A 27,019-nucleotide genomic window follows, 5' to 3' on the forward strand; every position below is an offset into this window, starting at 1 on the left:
GTGTGTGTGGTATTCAGAGGAAAGCTGAACATTTATTGAATCCACTAAATTACTCCACAACCTATAGGGTTTAGAACTAAATCCAGTGTGAAGGTGGCTTAGCTGTTCTACCAAAGTATCACCATTTATCTGATTGAAAACCAATCCCTTATTATTTTCCAGCCAGCATGAGGTTAGTCCCCTCAAACACTTTCAATTCCTCCCTTGCGGATGGGTTTCCATATTACCCGCGGTTAATTATTCATGCACGCTCGCTTGGCGCCTCACTCGGAAAATAAAGCAAACCCTTTTGGACTCCCGATACAGAATAACACTGTGACCTCTCTGCTGAACCCAGCTGCATTGTTCGTTCGTCTCCTGCTGCTAGTAAGAAAGAAACTGGAGCCCAGGTGGAGATCATTTCCTTCATGTGTAAAACCGCATCTCTCGCACAGCACACGCCTATAAACAGCCAACAGAGTGTGCGCAGAGGCTGAAGAGCTTGGTAAAGTCCCTTTTGTAATGTGCAAAATGATATCTCTGCAGTGTAACAGTCTCTATTACAGTGGGGGAAGAGATTGTCTTACCCTCCGGATTTGCTTCAAAGAACACAACAGATGAGCCCGGGCTGCTTGCTATGGACTTGTAGAGCTCATGATTATCTACAAGATGAGAATTGTAACAGCTAAACTAGAAGATGGAGGCAGGCGGTGCAGGCTGTGAAGCCTGCGTGAGGTCTGAAAACAACACAAATTTACTAAAATATAAAGTAAAAAATAAATATACTTGCTATATTTATGAGAGCATTTGTTTTTACTGTCTTGTGAGGCTTCTCTAACCCATCAAAAATACATCTCTCCTCGTCTTCTGTTTTGACATGATCCATGTAAAAACGACAAAAAAAAAATACATATTCAACAATAAAACTGCTCATAATATTATCCTAATCCTTGAACAAGTTCTTGAACAAAATTATTGGTCCTTTTTTGACAACTTTTCAGAAAAAAGCGAGAGGAACAATGATACCTTGATGCATTTCTTCTTCTCCTGCCCCGCATTATTTTATTCTTAACCCAAGATGCATAGTTGGATAAAATAGACGAAACATAACCAACCTGCAATTACTATTAATTAGTTGTTTATTTTTGATGCAGCCATTTAACAAATCTTCAAAACATATACAGTAGATATGTCCTTGACCAAAAAAAGAACAAAAAAAAACAAAAAAAAACAGGAGTTTATTTGTTTTTTTATTATTATTATTTTTGCATTATGTGCAAGCCCTTTGAAAAGTTCTGTTAGTCTGTGGGATGTGGACATTTAAAAACTTCAGGAAGCACTCTGGATTCTTGCAGAAAGTTGAGGCATGGGGGACGAACACACTGAAGAGCAAAGAGAAAATCCATTATTACATAAAAAAATAAAATAAATAAATAAAAAAAAAAAACACTTCAACATTCTTTGGGCATCTTGTGAAGTATCATTGACCTTGTGAAATAGTGTGAGACATTGCATCGCACCAATGGAGGATGTAAAAGTGGTAATAGGAAGATGAAAAAGAAAAACGGGACATAAAAAAAGAAAAACCACTTCAGCACACTTTCTATGATTCAGAAAGACGGAGAGTTGAATGAAACAGTAAAAAAAAATCACAACGTTTGTGTGTAATTATTGTCTTAAAAAAAAAACTATTAATTTACCTGCCAGTGTAAACACAGAAACATCAATCACGCGCCCGGGGCGGCTGGTAGTACTGCTGCGTGGGCCTCGAGCGTCTCGGCTGTCCATCACCTCCGCGGCGAAACTCCAGTGAACTGTCATAGTAACCGTCGTCTTCCTCCTGAAGATGCAGATTTGACATAATTGTGACGCGCCACTGCTTGTAATCAGACTGGACTGCATAAATATTTCATCAGCTTTCTGCACATCACAGAAATACGATTTCATTACTGCTTTTAAAAACAGTGCTAGCTCGGACGCTTATGCTGAGGATAAACTATCCATCCATTTTCCTTCACCCTTGTCCCTCAGTGGGGTCGGGAGGGGTGCTGGTGCCTATCTCCAGCTCACATTCCGGGCGAGAGGCAGGGTACACCCTGGGCAGGTCGCCAGCCTGTCGCAGGGCAACACAGAGACACACAGGACAAACAACCATGCACACACACACACACACCTAGGGGCAATTTGGAAAGGCCAATTAACCTGACAGTCATGTTTTTGGACTGTGGGAGGAAACCGGAGAACCCGGAGAAAACCCACGCATGCACAGGGAGAACATGCAAACTCCATGCAGAAAGACCGGGGCCGGGAATTGAACCCAGAACCTTCTTGCTGCAAGGTGACAGCTCTACCAACTGCGCCACTGTGCAGCCCCGAGGATAAACTAATAATAATAATAATAGTATAGCGGTTACCATCATGTCATCAGGAACAGGTCTGATGTTATGCAGGAGAACCTCTTCACAGTTTCCATAATCGCTAAACACGACCACCGCTGTCGAGCCAGACGGATGCACAGCGTCTATCCTGGCATGGTAATACTTGCAGGCACAATGAAAGAAAAACAAATGAAATCAAATTTGAATAGGAAAAAAAAAAAAAAAAAAAAAACTTCCATATGCAAAACATTTGCACCACTTACTTAATGACAAACAAAACAACAGAACAATGGAGGATTCTAAAGATTATTGGTATCAAACATGCTACAGAGAAAAGAAAGATGGCTTCAACATGTTTCAGGTTAGTTAAAGCATGTCATACCTTGTTGTCTTCCCAGTACAGAGCCAGGCATGCGTCTCCAGGTTTCCATGCATGTTCAGTGATGTAACCTTTTTCTGTTCCTCTAGGTCCCTGACCTCGGCCTTGCCCTGTCCTCCTTTTAGAACCCTGGTTGTTATGAGCGTTCCTCTTGGGCTGCTGCTCTCTGTTTTGAGGACAGGGTGAGGTTATTGGCTTGATGGGCCCAGTCCTTTTATGTTCCAAATCTCCGTTTTGGAAGTGCGAAGGATCCCCCGTTACAGTTCGGGAGCCCTGTGATAATCCCACTTCCTGGGAAGTTCCTGAGCTTCCTCCTCTCGGGTTAAAGTTCAACGGCCCGCCGTCCCTCTGTCTGTCAAAGTGGTCAGAGTTTGGCCGCTCGGCTCTGCCTTTCCTCCTGTTGTTGCCGGCGTCCTCGTTTCTTTCTGAGCGTTTATAATTTCCTCTTCCATCTACTTCCCCTCCTGCGGGATTACTCGGTTTAGAGGTGGGCACGTTTTCTTTTACCCCTCGCCTGTGAGGCGGTCCAGACATATTACTCACGTTCCCATTTCGAGACCGTTGGTGGTAACCCCCGCTAAATTCAGTCTGCTGCTGAGATTCTTTTAAATGCGCGAGGGGAGACATAATGGTGGCGGGAACATTCTGTTCGTCTCTAATTTCTCTCCTGTCGTTCTGCGCTCGGTCGGATGTGCTCCGGGGCCATTTCTCCTGGCCCCTCCACTGCTGGGCAGGAGCCGACATTTGGGCTGTTCCCGGGCTTGAGGCTGCCTCCTGGCCAGGTTTGGGGAAATCTGTGTCCTTATGAAAGCGGGGCGGCCTGTCGTTCCTCTGTTGCCTGTGGTCACTGTGTGAGAACTTGGTCTGGGATGCGTCTTTGGCATGATAGTTTGAGTTGGAAAAACTAGCTTTGTTCTCGTACTGCCGCTGCGTTATCTGGTTCTTTGGCTCTGAAAACAAACCAAGTGAATAATCATTGCAGAGAAATATCTACAACTCAAGGAATGGTGACACAATTCTCTTATGCTCCAGAGTTTTAGGCATTTAAATTCATGAGTGAACTTGTTGTTGGTGGGGGTCGGGGGGTAATGGGGGGATTTTTTTTCTAAACTTGTGTTTAGTGTTGAATGAGAAAACCGGTCACCCACCATCAATGGAGAAAGCTCCCATCTTGGACTCGAGAAAGTCAAACAGGGTGCTTGGTCCAGAAGGTCTTCCGCCTGCTCCGTCCTCCTCGTCTTCATTTCTCGGCCTGCCTCTCCCCCTTCCTCTGCCTGCAAACAAGATCATACACCAAAAGTTAAGATTAGTTTGATCAAGTAATTTGAATCTGTTATTCTTCAATATTACAGGTGCACTGAATGCAGTTTTCTGGCCGATCGCTGATTCCCGATCTTTAAGAAGTCTGACCTGTCAATTCTGATTTTGGCTAATACCATTTTTTTTTTTCTTTTGTCTGAAATGTCTCTAAATATGGCAAGAAAATCGCTGAGTTGGCAACGGTGGGATGACTACTTAATGCAAATATGCAGACATGACCTGATGGGCTGGTCTATATAGTCAAACCTTTCTCATGAGAGAGCAAAGGAGGACAGTGGTTGATTTTAAGACCTTTGCTGTGGTAGATAAGTTCGAGAGTTATGATCGGCTTCACATCCAAGTATTGGCCAATCACGGATCTCCAAGAATTAAGGAATTGGCGCCGATAAATCAGCTGGCCGATAAATCAGCTGGCCGATAAATCGGTGCACCCCTATTTTACATGTTAACTATGATAAATATGTCAGCTACTAAACCACATCATCCACAAAAGCAAATGGGAGTAAAACAAAAGACCAATGTTTTTGATTAAATACATGTCATGGTCCTACACAATCATGGGGGAGACTGCTGTCCTGACAGTCACAAAGTCAACAAGGAGGCTGGAAAACAAAAATCATTGCTAAAGAAGCTGGTTAAACGTGTCATATTTAACTATCTTAGTGCAAAATTGAGTGGAAGGAAAATGCTCAACACCAAAATATATGTCACACTTCCTAATGATCTGGAATGTTGTTCCTTTTCATTTCTTCCATTGGTCTCAGACATTTCTAATGAAATGACTGTCAGTGCTTTGATTTTTAGCTTTTTTACTGATATTATTGTGACTGATATGATACGTTCCAGCCCTACTCACACTGAATACCACTGACTAATATCAGGATTAATGACCATGTTATAACTGTGCTTTAATAGTTAGCCAACTGCACAGGCACAAAACTCACAGAAAATCTATGGAGTACGGTCAAGATAAAGACGAAAGACACAAGAACCCAGAAGGCGGGAGAGCTGAAGCAACCTGAGCTTCCTTCTAACCTTTAGCAGAACCACAAATTGATTGCTTTCATGCCACTAAGGAAAGAAGCAGTAATTCATGCAAACGGAGCTCCAACTAAGTACAGTAGAGTGCATCTACTGTACTTACCTCTCAGTAAGCCAACAACTCTGCATTTAAAGTCCAGTTTTCATTGGTGCTCTGTAATGTTCACATGTTTTGAGAAACTACATTTTGGTCTTTCAATATCTCCCAGCCATAATTATAAAAGCTAACTGAAATAAATCCATAAAATACACCATTCTGTGTAATTTAATTGGGGAAACATGTTTTTACCCACATGATGTTTCAGACGATGTTCATTCATTTATCTAGGAGTTTTGGAAAGGGTCGCAGGTGTGTGTATATTTATGCAAGTCTGTGAATATGCATGGTTTGTGTTCGTTTATAAGACTTTGCCCATCCTGACCAGCCATGATAGCTTTGATCAGAGAGAAAAGCCCTCTGGACTGATTATGATTTATGCATGAAGCAACAACAATAAAGTTTTTATAAGAAGCTTAGGATGATTAAACAAGTTTCAAGTTGCTGCAGGACGATTTTTAGCGCTGAGAAACGTACATAAAATAACCGAGGTAAAACAATATCCAACTGAAACCTTATCGTGTGCTTAGAGGGGGGGAAAGTCAGCATTACAGCAGTTCTTGATAAATGAACTAAAACCCGCAGCACAGCCATCGTGGACCGTTAATTAGGCTTCTGGTGATTTCCAGCGCATTTCAGGGACCGCCACGTTGCTACCCAACCTTTTCCTAACCTCTGCCAACTTTGTAGATCCAAGAAGCACTGCAGGGCGCGGGATGTTATCTGTGCTCCAGTGTGCGTGTTTGTGTGTGTGTGTGTGTGTGTGTTTATGAACCTCTAAGTTGCGGCTTGTTAGGCTCAGGGACCACTGAGGCAGGTCTGCCACCGGAAGATCCGGTCAGTAGGCTGTTTAGTGCTACTTCAAGGTTGTTATTGTTATCCATCAGAGCTTGTCGGGCAGCCTCCCTATTAAAGCCCATCTCCATGATGTCTCTCAGAGCCTGTTCATCCACCTAGACACCACACGTAATGAGAGGAAGAATACATATGAACCGGATACACTGCATGTGCAACTCACAAACGTGCAAACCTACGTTTGCATAAAGCTAACACATGAGAATAAAAGGGCAAAAACAGATGGTTCAGGTTTCGTATGGCTGTGGGTTTAAGTTTCAAACCGACCATCTTTAACATACTTTGAAGCCAAGCTTAATCACATCCTACTCAATTCTACTTTCTGTCGAAGCCAAAGCCGCGTAACTAGAAAACACTAGAACAAGGAAGAAGCCAAGATAAATTGACCGCCACTCGAGTTCATTTACCTTCAGTTCATTTAAATTTTTTCAATATCCTAATCAATGTCTTATCTAGCCTCTGGACCATAAAATAGAAGCTCAGTCAAAATCAAAGAGCCAAAACAAAAAAAAAAAAACAAGGAGCACTAACCAAGTTCCAGTGGGGGGAAAAAAAAAACTAAACAATTTGAAACAATCGATGCACATTAACAGACATAGGGATGTTTCTCAGGAACATTTTTTACAAAAGTCCAAATTATATTTATCTTCCCACCAGCTCTCTATAGTTTCCATCTTGTCTGCTTTCTGCTCTTTCTGGCCTGTCTTCTCGCCTCCTTTGCTGGTGAGAGTCTCTGCTTCGAGAGAAGGATGCTGCATTGGATAAGTTACTGCCCGCATTTCCTCCACCGCCAAATGTGCGCGGGCCCTGAGGAGAAGAAAAAAAAAACATACATTAGGGACAATGGAGTCGCAGAAAACCAATCAAAACATAAAGGTTTGTAGCTGATGGTGAAATTATGACTTTTAATTCAAAGAGTCGCAGGAATAATTCAAGTTAACCTGAATGTCAGTAAGTCTCATGTACTTTAAATGTAGAACCAATTTCATATCTGGTGCTAAAATTGCAATCAATATGCGATACGGTGTAATTTGTCAGCATGTGAAAAACAATAGTAGAAAAAGCCTATGCTTAACAGTGGAAGACAAATGGAAAGGTGTTAATCAATTAGTCAAACAAGAATATAATTACCAACTTTATGTTTTAGATAACTGGAATGCAGAGTAACACTGGTCACATGCAACATTTATGGTGGGGTTACTGACTTCTTTAGCCTTCGAAACTTCAGCTATAGCTGCCGTCCGCTGCTTTTCGAACTCGCCGTTCTCCTCTGTGCTTTTGATCACATTTTGAGTCTGCAGGGTTTTCCTCTGATCTAGTTCCCTGCTGTCTACGTCATCCTTTCTTCCACACTTCTGTAAGAAAGTTAAAAACACATGATCCACATATTAAAGCGAAACAGATGAAGGAAATACACACTTAAGTTTGCAAACGTGTTTCGACATGCAAGTGTCATCATGAAAAAATTTACTTTAGGACAACAAGGGAACAACTCGGATAAAAAAAATAAAAAAAAATCTAATTTAACGCGTTATTGCTTCCAAAATGAGATCCAAGCAATCAGATTCACAATGCTTATGCTGGTGAGGATGTAGCAATAAAGATCGTGTTAATTTCTAAATAATAACAATAATAATAATAATGTTAGGTGTAAGTTTTAAATTAAAACAACCTAATCTGCCCTTGTAATGCCTAGTTCCTCAATAAAGTAACGGTCCGCTTAAAGATTTTAACATTTTGTACATTTCAAGTGGCGCTTCTATGAGTTCGACTGTTCCAAGAGATCAAAGAACTTTACTGCAGATTTGTTAAGACCTGGGCCTGCCAGTGTCCATCTTCTTCACACAACACTTAAGAAATTAACAGCAAATATTGACCAAATGAAATAAAAGAGCAGAAAAACCAAAAACTCATGTAGGCCCCGTTCTCTACATAAAGTTCAAGGTGAACCTTTGAACACGTTTGGCTGAGCGTCTATGTTTTTTTTTTGTTCTGGATCGTGGGACGCCCAAGAGAAAGTGGTTGATTGACAGAAGGGCTCTGACAGGTGTGTGAATGTTAAGAAGTTTGTCCAGCTAGGTATGACGGGTTTACCCCCATTTAAAGCTTTAAAAAGTTAATAAAATGTACAAATCAGTCTAAAAGCAAAACAGGAAGCTATTGGAGAGATGACAAGTCTGGATTTGATTACGGTTATGTATTTTTGTGCCCATTAAGCGACGTGCTGCTTCTCTCCGAGAACTACGCAGAGAGAATGAACCTAGACCAACATAAAGGGTATACATTAGTCTAGACGAGACATGAAAGGGCATGAATATGTTTTGCTCAAGGCTTTAAGATGAATACATGGTTTCACCTTGGCAGTGGCTCTTGGCAGGCAAAAAGCTGATTTTAAAACTACATTCATCTGCTTCTGTAACGTCAAGGGGCTGACAAAAACCGAATCCAGATTCCAGGCAGCAGGTCAACAACTAGGAGGCACGTAATCAATTTCGGCAGTAACGTTGCTCTGAAAACTAAATTTGCCGACGGGTCTGACTCTTTCTGTAGATTCTTATTTTCACATCAAATCTCCGCTGGCTTTTTAATTTTTAAGCACAATTATCCCAAACGGATTCAACAACTTTGTTGTTTATATCAGGGCAAAACCAGTTTTCAAGGTATGATTAAAAAAAAAAAAAAAAAAAAAAAAAAAAAAGATGCGGTGTCGTCATGAGCAATGTCCCTCACCTGACCAAACGGCACGAAAGGTGGAGGTCCGCCTTCTGCTCCAATGTTACTCCTGCTGTGTTTGGCCAGACTCTGCAGGTTGAAGGAGAAAACGAACTCATCTCAAAATGCGAAAGACGAGCACGGCTCCAGAAAAACGACGACAGAACAGACACAAGGTGGCAGCTGCGCAGTTAAAATAATTACAAATATAATGATGGTTTTCTTTTAAAAGCCGGACTTCGGTTGACCCTCACCCTTTGTAGCTCCCATTTCTCCACCATATGATCCACTTCTCCCCCAAGCACCTGGACGTTTGAGTCTTCGAGCAGCAAAACACCGTGTTTAACTTGGATCGAACCGACAAGCTTCACCTTGGTCCCGGGAGGTGTATTCAAACTGAAAGACATACAAACAAAAGACAAGAAAACTGTAAGAAAAGTAAATGGATAAATAAATAAAAAATAAACAAAAGCTATGAATAATTATCACGCCCACAGCTCAGATTGCAACAGTTTAGCACATTTTAACTGTATCTAGCAGCTCTAACACCCTATTGCCTTATCACTCTGTAAATGACATGGAGCAGTGCCAGCAGATGGGTGGCAAAGCTAAGAGAGACTATTAATAATCCCAGCTGCTCACCCATCCTCATGGTAAATTAAAAGCGCCTCTATCTCATCAGGCCTGATAAGGCCTCTGCCTCTCTCATTAGGAAAGCACAGGGACTTAGAGGGATTTCCAGCTACTGATGCTGGAAGCCAAAGTAACAATTAGGGATTTCACTCCAGACCTCTGGGATGGATGGCATTCTCATGACAATGTAGAAATGAGGTGCAGCGTATCCCTAATTCAATCACAAACACACTATTCAACCTCAATAGTTGCTCCTTACTGTTTAATTGTGGTCCCTTTATATCACTGTCTTACATAGTGAACAGTTCGGTAATCCATCTCATCCTTCTTTTCCATCCACTTAAGGCCTCCCTCACACTAAAGCGGACACTTTCATCAGAAACATTAAGCGCTGCTGTCGGATGCCCGTGTGCGTGTGTACGCGTGTGCGTGTGTGTGTGTGTGTGGGGCGCTCATAAAGAGGGGATTTGTTCTGTTCTCTCCTCTCTTCCCATCAGGAAGTCACGGACTACATTCTGGCCACTCCACCTGTACAGACTGGCTAGTCACCATGGCAGCAATCACCAAGGCCACCGTTGCTTGGATGGAGATGTAATTAAGGCTGCGAGTTGTTAAATCAGCTGCTGCCACATGGAAATTGCAGATAAAGGAGAAATTCAGGCACACGGCGGGGTGAAAGTGTTGACAAGGGGGTGAAAGAGGAGTGTGTGCAGAGGTCCTCACGCATTAGCTAAGAATATGAGGACGTGGCTAAATGCGCACCTTTCTACATCAATTTTGCAAAAAGAAATCAAATTCGTCTTTTTTTTTTAGCAGTTCAGTACACATGAATTCACAAGGATATTTCAGCTTTCACGTAGATTTTGTGACGTGAGCTCATTTTATCTGTAGAAAGACAAATACAAACTATCGACCCACATATTGTTGTAAATTAAACCTTAGAAATAAAAAATAAAACATAAGCACACTTAAATCTAATTTCTACGGCAACAGTTACTTTTCCTACAGAAATATTAATATAGACTTTTCAAACAAAATGCACTAAACTGCATCTGCTCTTCTGCACAAAAAAAAACAAAAACCCTACCTGATTTTGGACAGATGTTTAAACTCCAGTCCAACACAGGTGGTGTGCCCATCTGTCATTTGGAGACGCAGCATTCTCGGTGCTCCCTGGGACTCTTCATGGTCTTTGGGAGACGAGATGTTTCTCACTTTCTGCACCTGGAGGACACATGGACCCTCCAACTGTCCATTTGCAAAAAGACAAACTAAATTAGATTGAGAGGAAAATGGGCAGGAGGTGCAAGCAAAAGCTCCAACAGTTGCAGTGCAGGATGCACTCAGGATAAATTATTTTTTCAAAGCATGACATGGGTAAATATTTCCGTTTAAGAGGCTAATGACAGCACAAGTTTGTTTATTCCCCAAACTGCTCCACCACTTACATTTGGATTTAGTCAGCATTTTGTATTTGGAGAGAAGAGGAGCTAGGCATACAAAAGAATGTTTGTTTTAATAGCTGGAACATTTTCTCTGCAGTTACTCAGATTCAGCATCACAAGCAAAACAAAAAAAAAAAAAAAAAAAGGAAAAAAGAAAAGAAAAAAGGGATTTTTATTCGCCAGTCTGTTAGCACCATCTAGTGGACGTTTTGAGAACTGCATTATGGATGAAAATAAAGCATTGATTTTCTTCTAAAACCAAAAGAAATGGTTATAGTGCATAGTTTTTCATTGAAGAGGATCCATACATTGTTATGTAAAAGGTATTTGTTTCCTTACATATTTCTGCTTAAAACTTGTGTCACACTTGAATGCTTCAGATCAATTTAATTTTAATTTCAGACAAAGATAACCTCAGTAAGCAGAAAAAATAATCTGTTTTCTTATTATTATTTTCAGGAAATATATATACTCAAAACTAACATGCTATAAGTAAAAAAAAAAAAAAAAGAAAACGTAATTACCCCTAAAACTAGAAATTGACTGATCCATCCTTGACAAAAACTGCCATCAAGTACGTGTAATGAACATCAATGAGCATTGCACAGTCACTGTGGAATTATACTAGTCCACTCTTTTTTTTCCAGAATTGTTTAAGGTCAGACGTACTGGTGGTTTCTCCAGCATGGTCTTTTTATGGTCATTCCACAACATCTCAATCAGATTTACATCTGGCCTTTAACTGGGACACACCTACACCTTCCTTTTATTTTGCTGAGCCTTTTAGAGGTGTACTTGCAGGTGTGCTCGGAATCATTTGTTCTGCTGCATAACCCAAGAGTTCTCTGAGCTTAAGGTCACAAACTGAAGGCCGGACATTCTTCTTCAGGATTTTCTGGTACAGAGAAGAACTTATGCCTCCATTAATTACAGAAAGTCATTCTTGTCCTGAAGCAACCCCAAACCACACTACCACCCTCCCATATGTGAAATTCTATATGATGCATTTTTTTTCCTGAAATCAGTTTTGTATAAAAAGTAAAACTTTTTTTTACTTCAATTCACAGAATATTTTTTCCTAAGGTCCTATTAAGATATAGTATGGCAAATATGGAAATAGACCGTTGTCTTATTTTTGGTCAAAAGTGGTTTTTCTCAGTCTTGTTCTTGTTATAGCACAAACACTGACCATAAATTGGGAAAATAAGACCCAATACTGCTTTAGATGTCCGGTGTTGTTTGTGGCCACCTGGATAAGTTGTTCACGTTCTCTTAGAAGAACTTTGGTAGATCGACCGATCCTGAAAAGGTTCACAACAGTTCCGTGTTTTCTCCAATTGTGAAAAACAAACTGTCCTTCACTAGAGTCCCAAACCATTAGGAATAATGTCTGTAGTCCTTCACAGACAGACAGACGGCAGTGACTTTGTTTCGACTCTGTTTTTCAGTTTCTTTTAATAAGGCTGTGATACGTGTCTGAAAAAGATCTTTGACCCAACCTTGTGTTGTCAGGCAGGTTCCATTGAAAATATTAATTGGTCTACAGTAATCAGGCCTGGGTGTGGTGGTGAAACTGAACACAACCTTCCAAAAAACTGTGGTGAATCACGATTAATTGATAATTTAACGATGGGGATGGTTAGTTTTTCACGTAGGGTGAGAATAGGCTTTTTTCCAATTATAAGTGAACTCATCATTTAAAAATGCAATGTGCTTATGCTCCTGTTTCATTTGTCCTATACTGACATTTGTTTGACAACATGACATTTATTTGTGACAAAAAGAAATTTAAACAAAATAGTTTTCTAAGGTCGCAAAACCTTTTTAAAGCCACTTTATAGACATGAATATCGCTTACCTTTTCAGTTCTTCCACCATTTATATCAGATGGAAGAACCTTTTTCCCAATAGGCCTAAGATCACTCTGTAAAGAACACACTACATCATTAGAAAGAAACAACACATATCACAGCAGTCATAAATGACAAGAAATGAAAATGACATTATGAGATGCTGTTGAAAATAATTACAATTCACATTTTGATGAACATCTATCAACAGCACACCGATTTCATCCATCTAGTTGCACAGCAAAACACCAAAGCATTAATGTGGCCACAAATAATATGGTTTAGAGAAGATTGCTGATAACATTTTCAAATATTTAACCAGTCACACCACACTAAGTCTCTCATCAGGCTTGTCTATATTTAAAGACAAATCTCCAATGAGTTAAATGAGAAGCAAATACATTTTCAAGTTGTATTATGTGCAAAATACATTTTGTCTTTTCATCTCTGGGGTCAACAAATGTGTTAATATGGCCAATAAAACTCCAGGTTTTTGCTGGCTTTGTGATCATTTTTAAGTATCCCCCTGATATAGAAATAAAAACCAAGGGCTTTACTTCGAACGCGATCCTTTCTAATTCCCCAATTTTCTTTCCCCTCCATCGTACGTTTATTTAAAAACCAACAATAACCTTACTCTTTTATATTAAGAATATTAGCTTTATTCTAAGTTTCTTTGAACTTGAACATGTTTCATGAGTCTACTATCTCTATCTTAAAGTAAAAAAGGCTGGGTGAACCTGCTGTGCGGCGATGTGTGCAAGTGCTGCTTTAGATCTTTTGGCAGCACTCCAGGCTGAACCGTAAAGGTCAGAGCGTTCGCAGTGGAGGCGAACAGTCTGTGCTCATCTGAAACTACAGGTAAGATGAACTGCCTTTTTGTCCTTCTGAATACATAGAGGGGGACGCTCCCCAGTCTGAGCATGTTAATGATTTTTCTAATGCATTCAAGTAACTTTTAAGTAAATGAGCCATCTAAATACAACGTGCTTTATGAAAATACACATAGAAATGAGAAATAATACCGGCTGACACGCATCATGAAAATGAGAAGATTACTGACATGTCATAAAAAAAAAACGATACATTGCTAATCTCACTTCCACTTACTGACGGAAGGTGAACACTGAGAAGTTGATGAAAGAGAAATGAGGGGAGGAGAAAGTGTTACTCTACATGCCGGGAAACTACAGCCAATGCAATTTTCTTCCCCAATAATAAGTCCCAGATTGACATTAAGATTGAAGTCATATGCCATATGGACTGAAATGCCATTTAAAATTGTGCCCACAGCTTTGTTTTTTTTTTTTTAATTACTTTTCTAAATGTAAGTCAGACCTTTAGAACTTCTAGTACCCAAAGCAGTAAAAAAAAAAAAAAAAAACTATTAGATAATATCTGCAATTTCCCTGGGAACTAAAAAATAGAGCTGTCGGATTGCAAAAATACTAATTTAAAACTTCGAAAATTAAAACTCACATCAAGTGCAATGCGAATAAGGTCACTCGGTGTAACTTTCTCTGCAGATCCTTTCAATTCTGCAATGCCTTCATCACTGAGGTACCTGGAGGATACACATTGTGGAGAAAAAAGATGATGAAGGTGAAAAGGGTTTTATGCGGTTTCAGTCAGGAACAAACATGGATTTGTAAACATTAAATATATATATATATATATATATATATATATATATATATATATATATATATATATATATATATATATATATATATATTCAAAAGATATAAATTGCTTGACTCTTACAAATGTTACATAACAGTTTGAGAGAACTGTACCAGCTTATTAACAAAAAAAAAACCCTGATGATGCATTGTTCAAGCAGCAAACAACTGAATCACATAATTTTATTTGTCAAGGGTAGATCAGAATAATAAGACAAAAAAAAAAAAAAAAAAAAAAAAAACTTCTGTCCATCTAGAGGGAAAATCCATTTAGACCAAACCGAATAAGAATTAGATAATAAAAATAAACTGTTCAATTCCATTTTAAATGACGTTCAAAGAGATTTTATAAGATATTAAGAGTAGGACCTGAACATGCACTGCTGGACTAAATATGCTCATAAACATTTTTCTTTCTTCGTGCACTTAAATTAGTGAATGGAGCAATGCAAATAAGAGGGTGAAACAAACAGATAAAAAAACTAGAAAGCCAAACAGGAAAAAGACAAGTACTGACAGAAATGCAATGATAGCATTGTTCTGATCGCTCTCAATGGGCAATTTCTTAAATGTTGTTGTTTAAATAGAGTGAAGTGTTTTACACAGAAAATGAGGTAAAAAAAATATGAAGAGGCAATCGTTTAGATTTTTGCAATCGCTCAGTGGCTAAATAATTGTAGAAAGGGCATCAAAAACAATCAACAGGAAAACATTTTCCTACTAAGATAAACAACACAATGCTGTGTTTTCTTAAACTCACCCACCCAAAAGTCTGAAAACATACTAAAAATGCTAAAATGTGGGTTGCAGGCTATCTGTTTTATCATGTTTAAAATCTTAGCATTTAAGGGGATTAAGGCGAATTGTAATCTATTCAAAACCAAATTTTTCCATCAAAAGTGCCTTAGTTCAAATATACAGAAGCATGTGAATACTGACACACTTTATTACCCAGTAAACGTAAAAAAGACACTTTATGTCTGATGGCGTGTTGTATGGAACTGCAGCACAAAGTGGATTCTGCAGACTGTGCAAAACACAGCACTGCTAATGGCTGTATATTATACACTTACATATAGTTCAAGAATCTAATTTAGAGGACTGTCTTCTCATATCAATAATCGTATCAACAATATTGTTCACTGACGACGAGAAGAAGCATCTGTTTGTCTTTAATGCTAAGTATGCGCTAGCTAGCAGAGGCGTCATTTGCTATTCTGAAGCAGACAACAAAAAATAAGTTACTGAAAGCATAACTTTATCCTCCCGAGCACCATATTCTCGGGTTTGTGTGTGCAAGTCTGGCTGACGTCGGACTCTTACAACACTCTGATTGGAAATCAGCAGACTATTGATTTTATCCAGCAACCTATCTGACATCTCAGCATAACTGCTGCTAGCAGCAACATAAGCTAACATGCTACCTACCAGCCTTCTTTGACCAGAGATTCTGTCAGATCGGTCATTTTTGTCCAAATTGCAGATGTCTAATAAAGACAAGAGTAGTTTTAATGAGTGGCCAAGTAACTAGCAATTATCTGGTACTGTGATACATAATATTTTCTTTCAAACAAAGCTCGTTAATGTGAGCACTAAATGACCCAGTCGTAAATACGTCACGGACTGAGACGCGTTGTACGAGTACGGAGTGTCGAGAGGATCACAAAAGAGATTTCTCTTTTTCTTTTTTCCTTTTTCTCTTTTTTTGACAAATGCAACGGTTTATAAGTTATACAACACGTTCTTCTATTATGGATATTATGATTAATAAACGAGAACATTGATGGAGTTCCATCAAAAAAAATATTTATTCCCAAAATCATCTAATAACAGTGTTTCTTATGCGGTACTTTTGCCCTAACTGCAGTTCTTACTTCTGTTTTTGTCTATGTCTATGTATTTTTGTTTATGTCTTTGTATAAATCTAGAAGTCTTGATGTCGATTTATACATACTGTCACGTTGCTGCTTCTACACCTGATTTTACCAGGTGATTTCTACTTTCTATTCTATTCTATTCTATTTACATTACAGAATGGTTATCGAACAATTTATACATAACCAATATAACAACTGACCTTTCTTTTTAATCTGTTACCATGATCTGCAATCAAACTTTTATCTTTACAAAACTGTGAACTATTTCATATTTTCAAAGAAATATTTTGCTTTATTAGTCATTGGAACTTTTAAAATTATGTTTTGCATACCTCGTTTTGGGTATAAGTCATTTTGAGTATTAGTGCCTTCTTTTACTGAAACCTGTCAGGTATTAAAGACAAAAAAATCTAATTTGTAATAGATAAATGTTATATGAACACATCTGGTTGTACAAATGGATCTGACTTAAGAATCACAGCAAAATAGAGCAAAGACACAAAATATGTAAAGGTAAAGTCAGACTAGTGCTTCAATATAAACAAAGAAAAGAAGAAAGAAGGAAAACATAAACATTTACTGAATAGAAATGTCTGCAAAAGGCATCGATAAACAATACTGGATCCCCGGATTTCAGAGTTCTGCAAGGTCACTGCATTTGTGCACCAATGGCAAAATGAAATCAACACCCTTTGGCATGAAGAAATTACAGATATGTTTAGCTTCAGGCAGTCTAACATTTTTAATTCTAATGTTCAACTAGAGTCATGCCATCTTTTGAAGAAAGTTTTTTTTTTCTAATTTATGTATATCTTATGTCTGTTTTGGAAAAAAAAAATCAATTGAAAAAACTGCCTGCAGTCCAGTCAGAGACGATCTCGATTCAGGCATAATGAAAACACCTGGAACTTAATCCAAAGGATCAAGCTGTATATTTTCAAAAGGCACTATTAAACTAACAAACGTGATTAATCAGAATTCATACTCAAATTAATGAAGATAACCACCATGGCGGGCATCATACATTTTTAAAATGACTGCACATTTATGCTTAAAGAAATTAAATGTTGAAAGTTTTCATTAGCTGTGAGACGAGTATGGAGTGGCATGCTCTGGTTATGTAATGTACAGCTAAAAACAGACGATGGCAGTATATGCACACTAAATGGAAACTTGTTTACCATTCTGAATCTCCCATGACAACATATTATCACAATGGCAATAAAGCTTATGGCGACAGCATTTCCATTTTTAGGCAAGGGTCTTTATGCTTACTTTTGGAAGATTGTTTTTAAAACTCAAGGAAAAAATACAATTTCACACAAACCAAGCAGTATTTATCATTGTTTCATAGGATTCTCCAATATCAACGTGAGACTTTTTAAATGTTTTCCATTATGACAACGCATCTTACATTGTGGGAGTAGGGTTGTAGTTTGTTTTTTGGTTTCTTGAAAACAGTAAAAATATTTAAAATACTTTATATCATGTTGACCACAAAATATATATAAAAATAATTTAAATAAAGCCCACCTCATTTAAAAATATATATAAAGTGAATTAAAAGATGGATTTGGAATCTACTTGGAATGTTTTCTCAAATAGCCTTAATCAATATCATTACCATGCCAGAAACTTTGAAATTCAGATTCTTTGACTCTTAAAGTGTTTTTGTATATCACCCTGTGGCAACCAATTAGAATGGCTCGATCAGTGTCAAAGAAAATTAAGGCTCAGGTTTGCCCAGACGAAGAGTGTTAACATATTGCTGGAAGTCCTTTGGATGGCCTTCATGTTATTTAAAATCTTTGAAGATAACAAGGCTTTGAGAAGCTTAATCCAAGGAGCATCAAATCTGATGTCATGGCTGAAGGTTTCATTCATTTGAGTTAGATTTAGAGCTGATCCTTGTACAAAGGGGTGACATTAATATTCAGAATTCATGTGCTAAATTAATTTTCTGAAAATCTTGCTGATGCTTGGACAAATACCTTTCATTTATTCATGAGTGAGAATTTTGTTTGAGCTTTTTCCCTTTTTGCAGAATGAAAAAGCTAATAGGAGCATAAGTACACAGAGTTATTTACTGGACTTTGAAGACTTATATTTGAAATACAAAAGCAAATTAAATAAATAAACACACAGTTTGAAGCAGTTATATTTTATGTTGTGATTTGGACTTCTTTTTCATGTTTTTCTTAATTAATGTTTTCATTATTATTAATCACCTTAGATACATTTTTATCAGTACAAGAAGATGAAAATGAGCTTCCACATCTAAAAAAAAAATGAAAAAAGATATGTAGTCCCTTTTTAATTAATAAACTGGAAACAATCAAAACCTACCCAAGAATGATACTTATTTTAGATCTTATTTAATTTAACTTTCAAATCCATTAAGAGAAAAACTGATGTGGTGCCTTGGAAACACAACATAAAGCAGGTTAAACCAAGCGCCACCTATGGGAGACAGAATAACTGCCCTAAAATTACTAGAGAAAGATTGACAGTTCGCCGCGGCCAATGAAATCCAAAACTTTTCAGCTACACCAATCAGAAGCCGCAAATGCAAAATCTCTTATTCTATTGGTTAGGTTGAACATACGGAACTGACGTTTTACAGCGCGGGTCTATCAAAAACTATCAGCCGCTAATCTGTAATATTTTCCAGGAAGCGCCTCAAACCTCGCTTGTAATGACTCTGTATTTTCTTATTAATGGGCAAATGTAAAGGATCTGCAACACCCTATTGTGTTTTTTGCAACTGTTTCCTGGTATTGTAATCTTAAGCGTTACGTGACTGTTCTTAAATTGGATTAGCACTGAGTTAAGTCAGTGTAACATAATGGATGTAGCCTACTTCTTCCTTAGCTAGGCTGATAGCTGGAACTTGGTGCTACTACGTTAACCACTGGAGTTCTCTGTTTTACTAACTTAATGGTAGAAATATGCCTCGTTTGCTGAATAACTCATAATTTGCTAGAAACACCTGTGTGATGGGCTCTTTGCACCTCAGCTTCCGCGTTCGGGGTAAAGCGGCTCGATTGTTTCCGATCCAATACAAATATCATTTACATTAGGTGCTTTCAGGGCTTGGCCAAGGTTTGTACATCGATCCGAAGCCCCAACAAGTCAGCTGGAGAAAGGTTTTAAGATGTTCGCCTCGTTATACATTCACTGACACGAAGGTGAGTTTTACTTAAACTTTGTGGCTAACATTAACGTTAGCTTATGCTAGTAGGCAATATTCTCGGACATTGTTCTTGTAAAATGTGCTATTTAAGTATCTAAACATTCTAACGGACAATGTTTTTTATCTAATTTTCAAGTATATTATGTGTGTTTATTGTCGTTAGTGTCACAGACTAACGGGGAGGTTCCGGTTCGGGCTTTTTACTAACGAAGCCTGACGAAGCTCAACAAGCCTCATAGCTTAACAGTAGCGCAGCTCTGGTGTCAGAGATCTGGTTCAGCTGTTCAGGTTCAAAGTTGCTGCTTTTAGAAAAATATGACCGTGTTGCTTCATGTCTCCATGTTATTTCGTTTTATTACCTTTGCATGTTTCTTGTTCAGAGCTCAGATAGGACGGTGTTTACAGCAGGATGTACAGGCGGATCAGTTGCTCGGCTGTCTGGCTCTGGTCTGCTCTCTCGTTCCCATAAACTCTTTCAGGCTGAATATAGAAGTGATTCCATGGAAATAACTCAGGGAGGCTCCTTTATTTACCATCCGTATCCCCGGTAGTTTTAGGCTGATCCGGAGTGAAGTGAAGGCTGCAAACTTTGCTGTGCGGCGTTAGCTGGTAGCGACAGATATTTACAAGCCATCTTCTTAATTCAGGATCGCTTGGAAATTAATGAAAACTTAAAAGCCCATTATATTAGGAAGACAACAATGTTAATAGTATTGTTTTTTTGCATCTGAAATACGACTAAGTCTTTTCTACCAGTCATGGTAACTCAAAGCGGAAAAAAGTGAGCCGCATTAGCTCCTGGAGATGTGACGTCAACGCCTTAGGTGCAAAGAGCCCATTCCTGACGTTACAGACATTCAGTAATTTCCTGCAGTACTCCAATCAGTTTAAGGAGACGAAATTTCGTTAACATGGAAAGCCACAGCCAAAGGTTTGAGTCCACCACAGGGCGAGACAGTAAGCATCAAAAGAAGAAAGGTTCTCACAACAGCACGTCCGGGCTTGATGAAGGAGACCGCAAACCAAAGTTTGTAAGTATAAAATGAATAAATAGAAGGGTTCAATTTGTTCTAGCTCTGTGGGAAATAAAGCAAACATGAGTCAGACTCAGATAAACCGAGATCCTTTCTCAATCTAACGCCAGATTTGTTTTGTTAGTGACAGGAAAAAACTAAATCACCGGAAAAAAAAAAAAAACAATAACAAAGGGTGTTAATAGCATATATTTTGTGTGTTTTGACTTTGTTTTAAATGTTTGTAAAGAACATATTTTTTTTTATTTAGTTAACGTAAAAAAAAATATTTTAAAATGAACACAAAACCAGATGCACAAAAACAATAGGTCAGGAAGAAGACACCTGCAATAAATGTTCTCTCCTTATAGACCTTTCCTGGCTCACACATGTGAATTATCATATTTAAGATGGCGAAATTTTGTATTTGCCTGAATTGTCCACTTTAAATGTGACCTTGGCTGTTTTTTGACTTTGTTATTGCATGTAAGGACTTCAAAGTTAAAATTAGCACATGGGGTTTAGCCAGCCCTAATCCATGTGTTACCTGCTACTACAAACCAATCAAGCCTCTGTCTGCTTCCATTCGCTAGGGAGATGTTGGTGTCTAGACAAATCGTCATAGTTGTTGGCAGGCGGTGGGGGTGGGGGGGTTGTTTATTGTTGCACACACATGACTGCCTTGCAGACAGGAAAGTTGTTTATCACACACAAATTTTGTTAATTTCTTTTTGATCCCAGTTTTCTGACTGTGTGAGTGTAAGTGAATGTCATGACCATATTCAGAGAGTCTAGTCCATTCCAGTCTAGTCAGCTAAAGGAAACATACTGACCCTCTGTGATTGGGGTTTCCTGGGGATCTAAGAGGGGTTGCGAAGTCAGGTTGGCAGACTGACCTTGAATATAATTATATGCTGTAGAAAGAAAGCGATTCATTAAGTTTTTCGATAGTGGTTTATTCTATTCTATTTAGTTTACAGAAACTGTCTGACATTTATCTATGAAAATGGCTTAAATCAGGAATAGCAAGAAATAAAATAGCAAGAAATAAAACATTACACAAGTTTGATAAAATCTTCCCGGGGTCCATTTTTGTGTATCAAATCATGCTGAAACTAACAATAAAACAGCTAAAGCTGCTGAAAAGCAATAAGGTGAACTTTGTGGTTCACCTTATTGAACCAATAAGGTGAACCAAAAAAAAGTATGTATGAGAACTAAATAATCCCAGTTACTTTTAGTTATTACACAATCATAACTTTTTTAATCATAACTTTTTTAAGCAAAAACAGCATTTATTGATGACTGTGTCAGTAATAAAATCTTTGTCGGCCAATTGAAGTTCAATTGAACTTTGAATTTGGAATAAGTGATATGCAACTTGTATTATATTGCAATATATTGTGGAATTTATTGTCTTAACAATAAAACATACACATTTAGAAATTCATCAAAGTCCCCTTACTGGTCAATTTGTTTCTGGACCAGTCAATATGACAAAAAAAAAGTATGTATGAGAACTAAATAATCCCAGTTACTTTTAGTTATTACACAATCATAACTTTTTTAATCATAACTTTTTTAAGCAAAAACAGCATTTATTGATGACTGTGTCAGTAATAAAATCTTTGTCGGCCAATTGAAGTTCAATTGAACTTTGAATTTGGAATGAGTGATATGCAACTTGTATTATATTGCAATATATTGTGGAATTTATTGTCTTAACAATAAAACATACACATTTAGAAATTCATCAAAGTCCCCTTACTGGTCAATTTGTTTCTGGACCAGTCAATATGACAAAAAAAAAAGTATGTATGAGAACTAAATAATCCCAGTTACTTTTAGTTATTACACAATCATAACTTTTTTAAGCAAAAACAGCATTTATTGATGACCTCTTGGCACAGTCAGTGGAAAAGTAGTTCAGTGTTTCAGAAAAAAGAAAAATCCCACTCATGTTTCCAGTATTTGCTGTTTGCAAGCATCAATAATTTGATTTTGTTGTTATCACAAGATAACTAATTTATATCAAAAACGTATTTTTTACCTGGTAAAAATTTACTTTAAAAAAAATAAAGATTTTTTAAAATTATTTTGCCATTTCATCTTTAAATTAAATGGCTAGACAGATGTTAGGGATAAATTTTACAGTAATATGAGCAGGTTTCAGCCTTATCAGTGGATTAGTGATTTTATACCAAATCTGCATCAACTTTAACTTAGTCTAGATCATTTTAGACTCCTTTACGACACTTTCAGTACTCAAAAAGCATATAGTAGTGACCAAATATGGATATTTAAGCTCTTTTCCTATTTTATTTCTGAGACTAATTAAAGTATTTAGAGTTGATTTTGAATGCATTTCACTGAAAATATTTTATATTTTTTGTTACTTTATTAGAATAACTTTTCAGAGCACGGGCAGCTTCCAAGATGTCTTCAGAATAGCATAAAATGCAACACATAAAAATGAATGTCGGTGTCAATTTCCATATAAAGCACTTTATAAATAATCAAGAATTGCTCTTAAGAGTGTACAACAAAAATTTAACAAGCCTAAATGCAATAAAAAGTTATCCCATAAAAACAGCGAAACACTGAGGATGAAATTATTAGCAACATAAAACATAAAATATAATTTACTAGGGCAGGAAAACACATTTACTTGACTGGCACGAAAGAAGCTGATGAACATACATTAAACTGAACAGATGACAATCTTATCCACTGTACAATTAAAGCCTCCATAGTATTTCAACCAAACTTGTTGGTTTTTTTTTTTTTTTCTTTTAGGCTGAGATTCTGCTGATGTTCAATAATAGCAGACAATTGGGAGCCATAGAATATTTTGTTTTGTGAGGAAACTTTGACTTGCACCAATTGTACTTTCAGATAATACTGACTGTCAGGGAATATGGCGTAGTTTATAGGGGTGCGTTGATTGATCAACTCCGATTTCCTTAATTTTTATTGGATTGGCGATTAGCCAGTACGTTCATGTGAAACCGATCTTATTTAACTCTGCAAAGGTCTGAAAATAAGCTTCGTCCCCTTTTGCTCTGCTTTGAGAGAGGGCTGACTGACAAACCTGCCCATCAAGCTTATTGTTCATTATTTTTTTTAAGAAAATAAGATTGGAATATTGAATGTGTATTATGACCTTATATCATAATTCCCGACTGTGTCAGTAATAAAATCTTTGTCGGCCAAAATTGGAATCAGCAGGTCGGGCTTTTTTAATCAATCGCTCAGTCAATCTTTATTTGTGGAGGACTATTACACACAACGAAGTGACCAAAGTGCTTCACAGGTAAAATAGTGAGATAGAATAAATTTTAAGATCTGTAATTGGCCAGAAAGCTGAATTTGGTGCACCTCTGGTAGTTGACAGTTTTGCCATCTGTCTCTCATTTTGTCTCCACAACACCTAATGTAGGTTACACTTTATTTGCCATAGGCTCAATGCTCAGGCCAGAATTAATCTCCTTAAGACCTGGCAACAGTCGGGTTGTTTGAGACAACAAACTTTTCAGTCTTCACTTTCAAAAGTTTTAGATTTTTTATTTGTCTGTCTCCAGGTGTGGATTAGCATTTATCATTTTCCACTAGCAATACCAAACTAGTTGGTCGTCAATTTGTCTTATCTGCTTTATCTGTCTCGCGGCTTCGCTCTTCTGTGCCACACAGTCGCTTACATAACACATTTCAAGGATTTATTTTTATTTTTTTCATTCTCAGTACAAAATGGAGTGAACACACATTATGGGATTAGTCTCTGGTTTTATTATTTATTAAATGTCAGATAAAGGCTGCCGTGTGGCATAAAAATCGCAAGCTGAAGAGAGATTCTTATCCCCAATTTGAGACATTGCAGCATTTTTTTTTGAGCTATTGTGAGTCGGATTGTGTCCTGCTGTTTAGAAGAGCGGCCTTGCACATGGTTGGGAATATTTGCCTTCCAGAGGATGAAGTTGATTTGTGTCCTGAATTCTTTCTTTGTTTTGCTCCCCATTATAGAACTTGGCCTTTAGAAACCTCACAGACGATGTGGTAAGATATGAGAAACTAGTACATATTCTATTATCAGACTGTGAACAATTTGACATTATCCTTTTTAAGACTAACTAATCCACTGATGTGAAGTGGGATTTAGTTTTTATTGTGATAGTTTAGATTTACTGACATCTGGAAGGAGACAGCTGCTTTTCTCACTAACAAATAATTTCCTTGTCAGCTTTTCATTAAGGAGTAGAAAATGCTTTTCACTGTATGTGTCAAGCAGAGTCTGCTTGTCTTCATAAAATTTATGCACAAATTAGTGCCGTTTGCTGTTCAAATTTTTCTTAGATGTGTTTATAATCTCTCATGGTTTGTTTACTTTGTCTTTACATTAATATATTCTTTCTTTTCACACATTAACACTGAGGTGAGCTGAAGCCCATCTCAAATGGATCCAGAACATTCTTGTACCTGAAGAAGTTATTTCTCCATTTTTTTTTTTCCCCCCCCTCCCCGACAGCTGGACAGATTTGCAAGTATTCGAATTCCTGGCAGCAAAAAGGAGCGTCTACCCCTAACGCTCTCGAAACATAACCCCAATGACTGGTCCACTGCTTCAGCATCAACCCTCCATCATTTTGAGGAATTCTCTTCAAAGATCACCTCGGAAAAAGAGATCTTGGCTCTGTTTGAGAAGATGATGGTATGTCTTATCATTATGCTAACTTGCCTTAATTCTCTTTTTTAATTTAAGGCATTTTGTGACAACACTTAATATAATTCAAATAAAGCCAGTTGCTAAATTAATAAAGATATATATATAAAAAAAATAAATTAAATGATTGCTCTATCCGAAATGTAGTTGATAAGGTGAAGTCTTAATTTTCAGAAAAAAACTAAACATCTACAAGGTTTAAAACTCTGTAGTGCTTTATATTGTAAGAAAACGGACAACTTAGCTTGGTTTTACTCCTGCCACATTGACATATCTGTGCAGTTGTTTTTCCCTTCTGTGAGCCCTGCTAACCCTATCTGCTAGCCCTGCTCAGATGCAATCAGTTGAGTCACTCGCTAAAACAAAGTGCAGTATGTGTATTAAAAATTTGAACATTTTGATTGTTTTAATTGGTTAATGCTAGAATCAAAAGTTAGGCTGTATCCACTGTGTTCTTTCTTTTTTGTTTTGTTTTTGCTCTTTTTGTAAAAGTCCACTTTGGTGCAATGACAGCTGATTTAATGGGTTGCATCTGCACCACTGAATCTCTTCAAAAAAAGCAACTTATTGTTTCTTTTTTTTTTTTTTTATTAAAAAACAGTAAATGAGATACAGGGATAAAAAAGAAATAAAGTTGATGGCATTTTCCTTTCAGTGCACAGAATGTACATACTTTGCATTGTACAATCCTGAATATATTTTCTAATAAAAAATGTATGTTAAAGGTCATCATGAGATATCTACCTTGCATTACAGTAGCTTTTCAAAATATGAAAATAAATGAAGCAAAACAGTGCACATGCTATTAAGTGTGATTAAAAGTAGCTTTAGAATCCACATCGTCTCTTCCGGTTAGTCAAGATGTTGTCAATTAGAGAAGCTGGGTGAAGCAGGAAAATGATGTGAAACCCAATTAGAGCTTATGATTAATATTTTCAATAATATCTGTAATTGGCAGGAAGGATTGTTTAGACCATGTTAGTTACTCTAATTAGGACCAAGCATTGCCATTAAGAGTCAAACTGGTGAGCACCCATTCAAACACCTGTAATGGCTGACATCATCCCAACTTGCTTCAGATCACAAAGCATCCGTATTTATTTATAGGCAGAAGGCGCCCTGGCAGAACAGAGAAATCACATATTTATAAACAAACTACATGCATATAACCAAAAGGAAACTTGATGCTGTTGTTTCTATTTGCCTAACTCCATAGCTTCTTTTCAAATGACAAACTGTTAAAAGACAGCTTCCCATATGGATAATGTGACAACTTATGGTTCATGTGGTTTTAACAACAAAATTGTCACTTTGTTTGTGTTGGTTTGTATTTGTCTTTGAACAAACATCTCTCACCCTTTTTTTTTTCAGGAGGACATGAACTTGAATGAGGACAAAAAGACTCCTTTGAGGGAAAAAGACCTCAACACAAAGCGAGAAATGGTCCTCCAGTATATGTTTGCAGCCTCCAAAGCAGTGAGTTTTTTGGCTTACAATTTTACCACCAAATATAGTTTTTCCATCTAGTTTGTCATGTCATTTTTTTTTTATGTTTGAGGTATACAATTAAATTAGAAAGAAATCAGAAACAGACATTTTTCCTTTATTTGTCTGTGAACACTAATGGCCAGGTTTTTTCCTATGTTGCATCTCTTGGTAAAAAAAATGTTGAAGTTGGTAAAAAATTGCCAATTTTGGGTCAGACTTCAAAGAAAATCAGAAATTGGTGATGGCTGTATGGTGTAGTTTTTTTTAGCAGTTAACACCTGTTGGAACAGGATAATTGCTGCTTGGAAAAAGTGTATTATGTGGTGTCGCTTTGTGGGTGCAAAGTAATAGCTTTGATGA

The 27,019-nt window shown here is 37.5% G+C and overlaps 2 protein-coding genes across 4 annotated transcripts in view; one reads left to right on the top strand and one right to left on the bottom strand.

Annotated features, from left to right (window-relative positions):
* Positions 1-1,100: 1,100 nt before the first annotated feature.
* tdrd3 (tudor domain containing 3) lies at positions 1,101-16,304 on the bottom strand. The gene is made up of 14 exons (XM_088004223.1): positions 15,800-16,304; positions 14,169-14,253; positions 12,698-12,763; positions 10,482-10,642; positions 9,016-9,157; positions 8,780-8,851; positions 7,255-7,404; positions 6,704-6,856; positions 5,970-6,147; positions 3,885-4,010; positions 2,740-3,686; positions 2,394-2,519; positions 1,680-1,819; positions 1,101-1,361 (listed from the first exon to the last, which is right to left on the bottom strand). The coding sequence occupies exons 1-13, from the start codon at positions 15,835-15,837 to the stop codon at positions 1,703-1,705; spliced, it is 2,361 nt and encodes a 786-aa protein (XP_087860349.1). The 5' UTR covers positions 15,838-16,304; the 3' UTR covers positions 1,101-1,361; positions 1,680-1,702.
* A 3,980-nt stretch (positions 16,305-20,284) lies between these two features.
* diaph3 (diaphanous-related formin 3) overlaps positions 20,285-27,019 on the top strand; it is a 155,956-nt gene continuing 149,221 nt past the window's right edge. For 2 of the 3 annotated variants that reach the window (XM_014999113.2, XM_088004225.1), the window contains exons 1-4: positions 20,285-20,472; positions 24,475-24,507; positions 24,977-25,159; positions 26,543-26,647. In XM_014999113.2, coding sequence (XP_014854599.2) covers positions 20,353-20,472; positions 24,475-24,507; positions 24,977-25,159; positions 26,543-26,647 — 441 coding nt within the window. In that variant the 5' untranslated portion in view covers positions 20,285-20,352. The remainder of the gene's footprint in view (positions 20,473-24,474; positions 24,508-24,976; positions 25,160-26,542; positions 26,648-27,019) is intronic. The other variant, XM_088004224.1, reaches the window with a different exon arrangement.

Source organism: Poecilia mexicana, unplaced genomic scaffold, assembly GCF_051168715.1.
Source record: "Poecilia mexicana isolate PSO_F unplaced genomic scaffold, ASM5116871v1 scaffold_3, whole genome shotgun sequence".
In the NCBI taxonomy this organism is placed as follows: domain Eukaryota; kingdom Metazoa; phylum Chordata; class Actinopteri; order Cyprinodontiformes; family Poeciliidae; genus Poecilia; species Poecilia mexicana.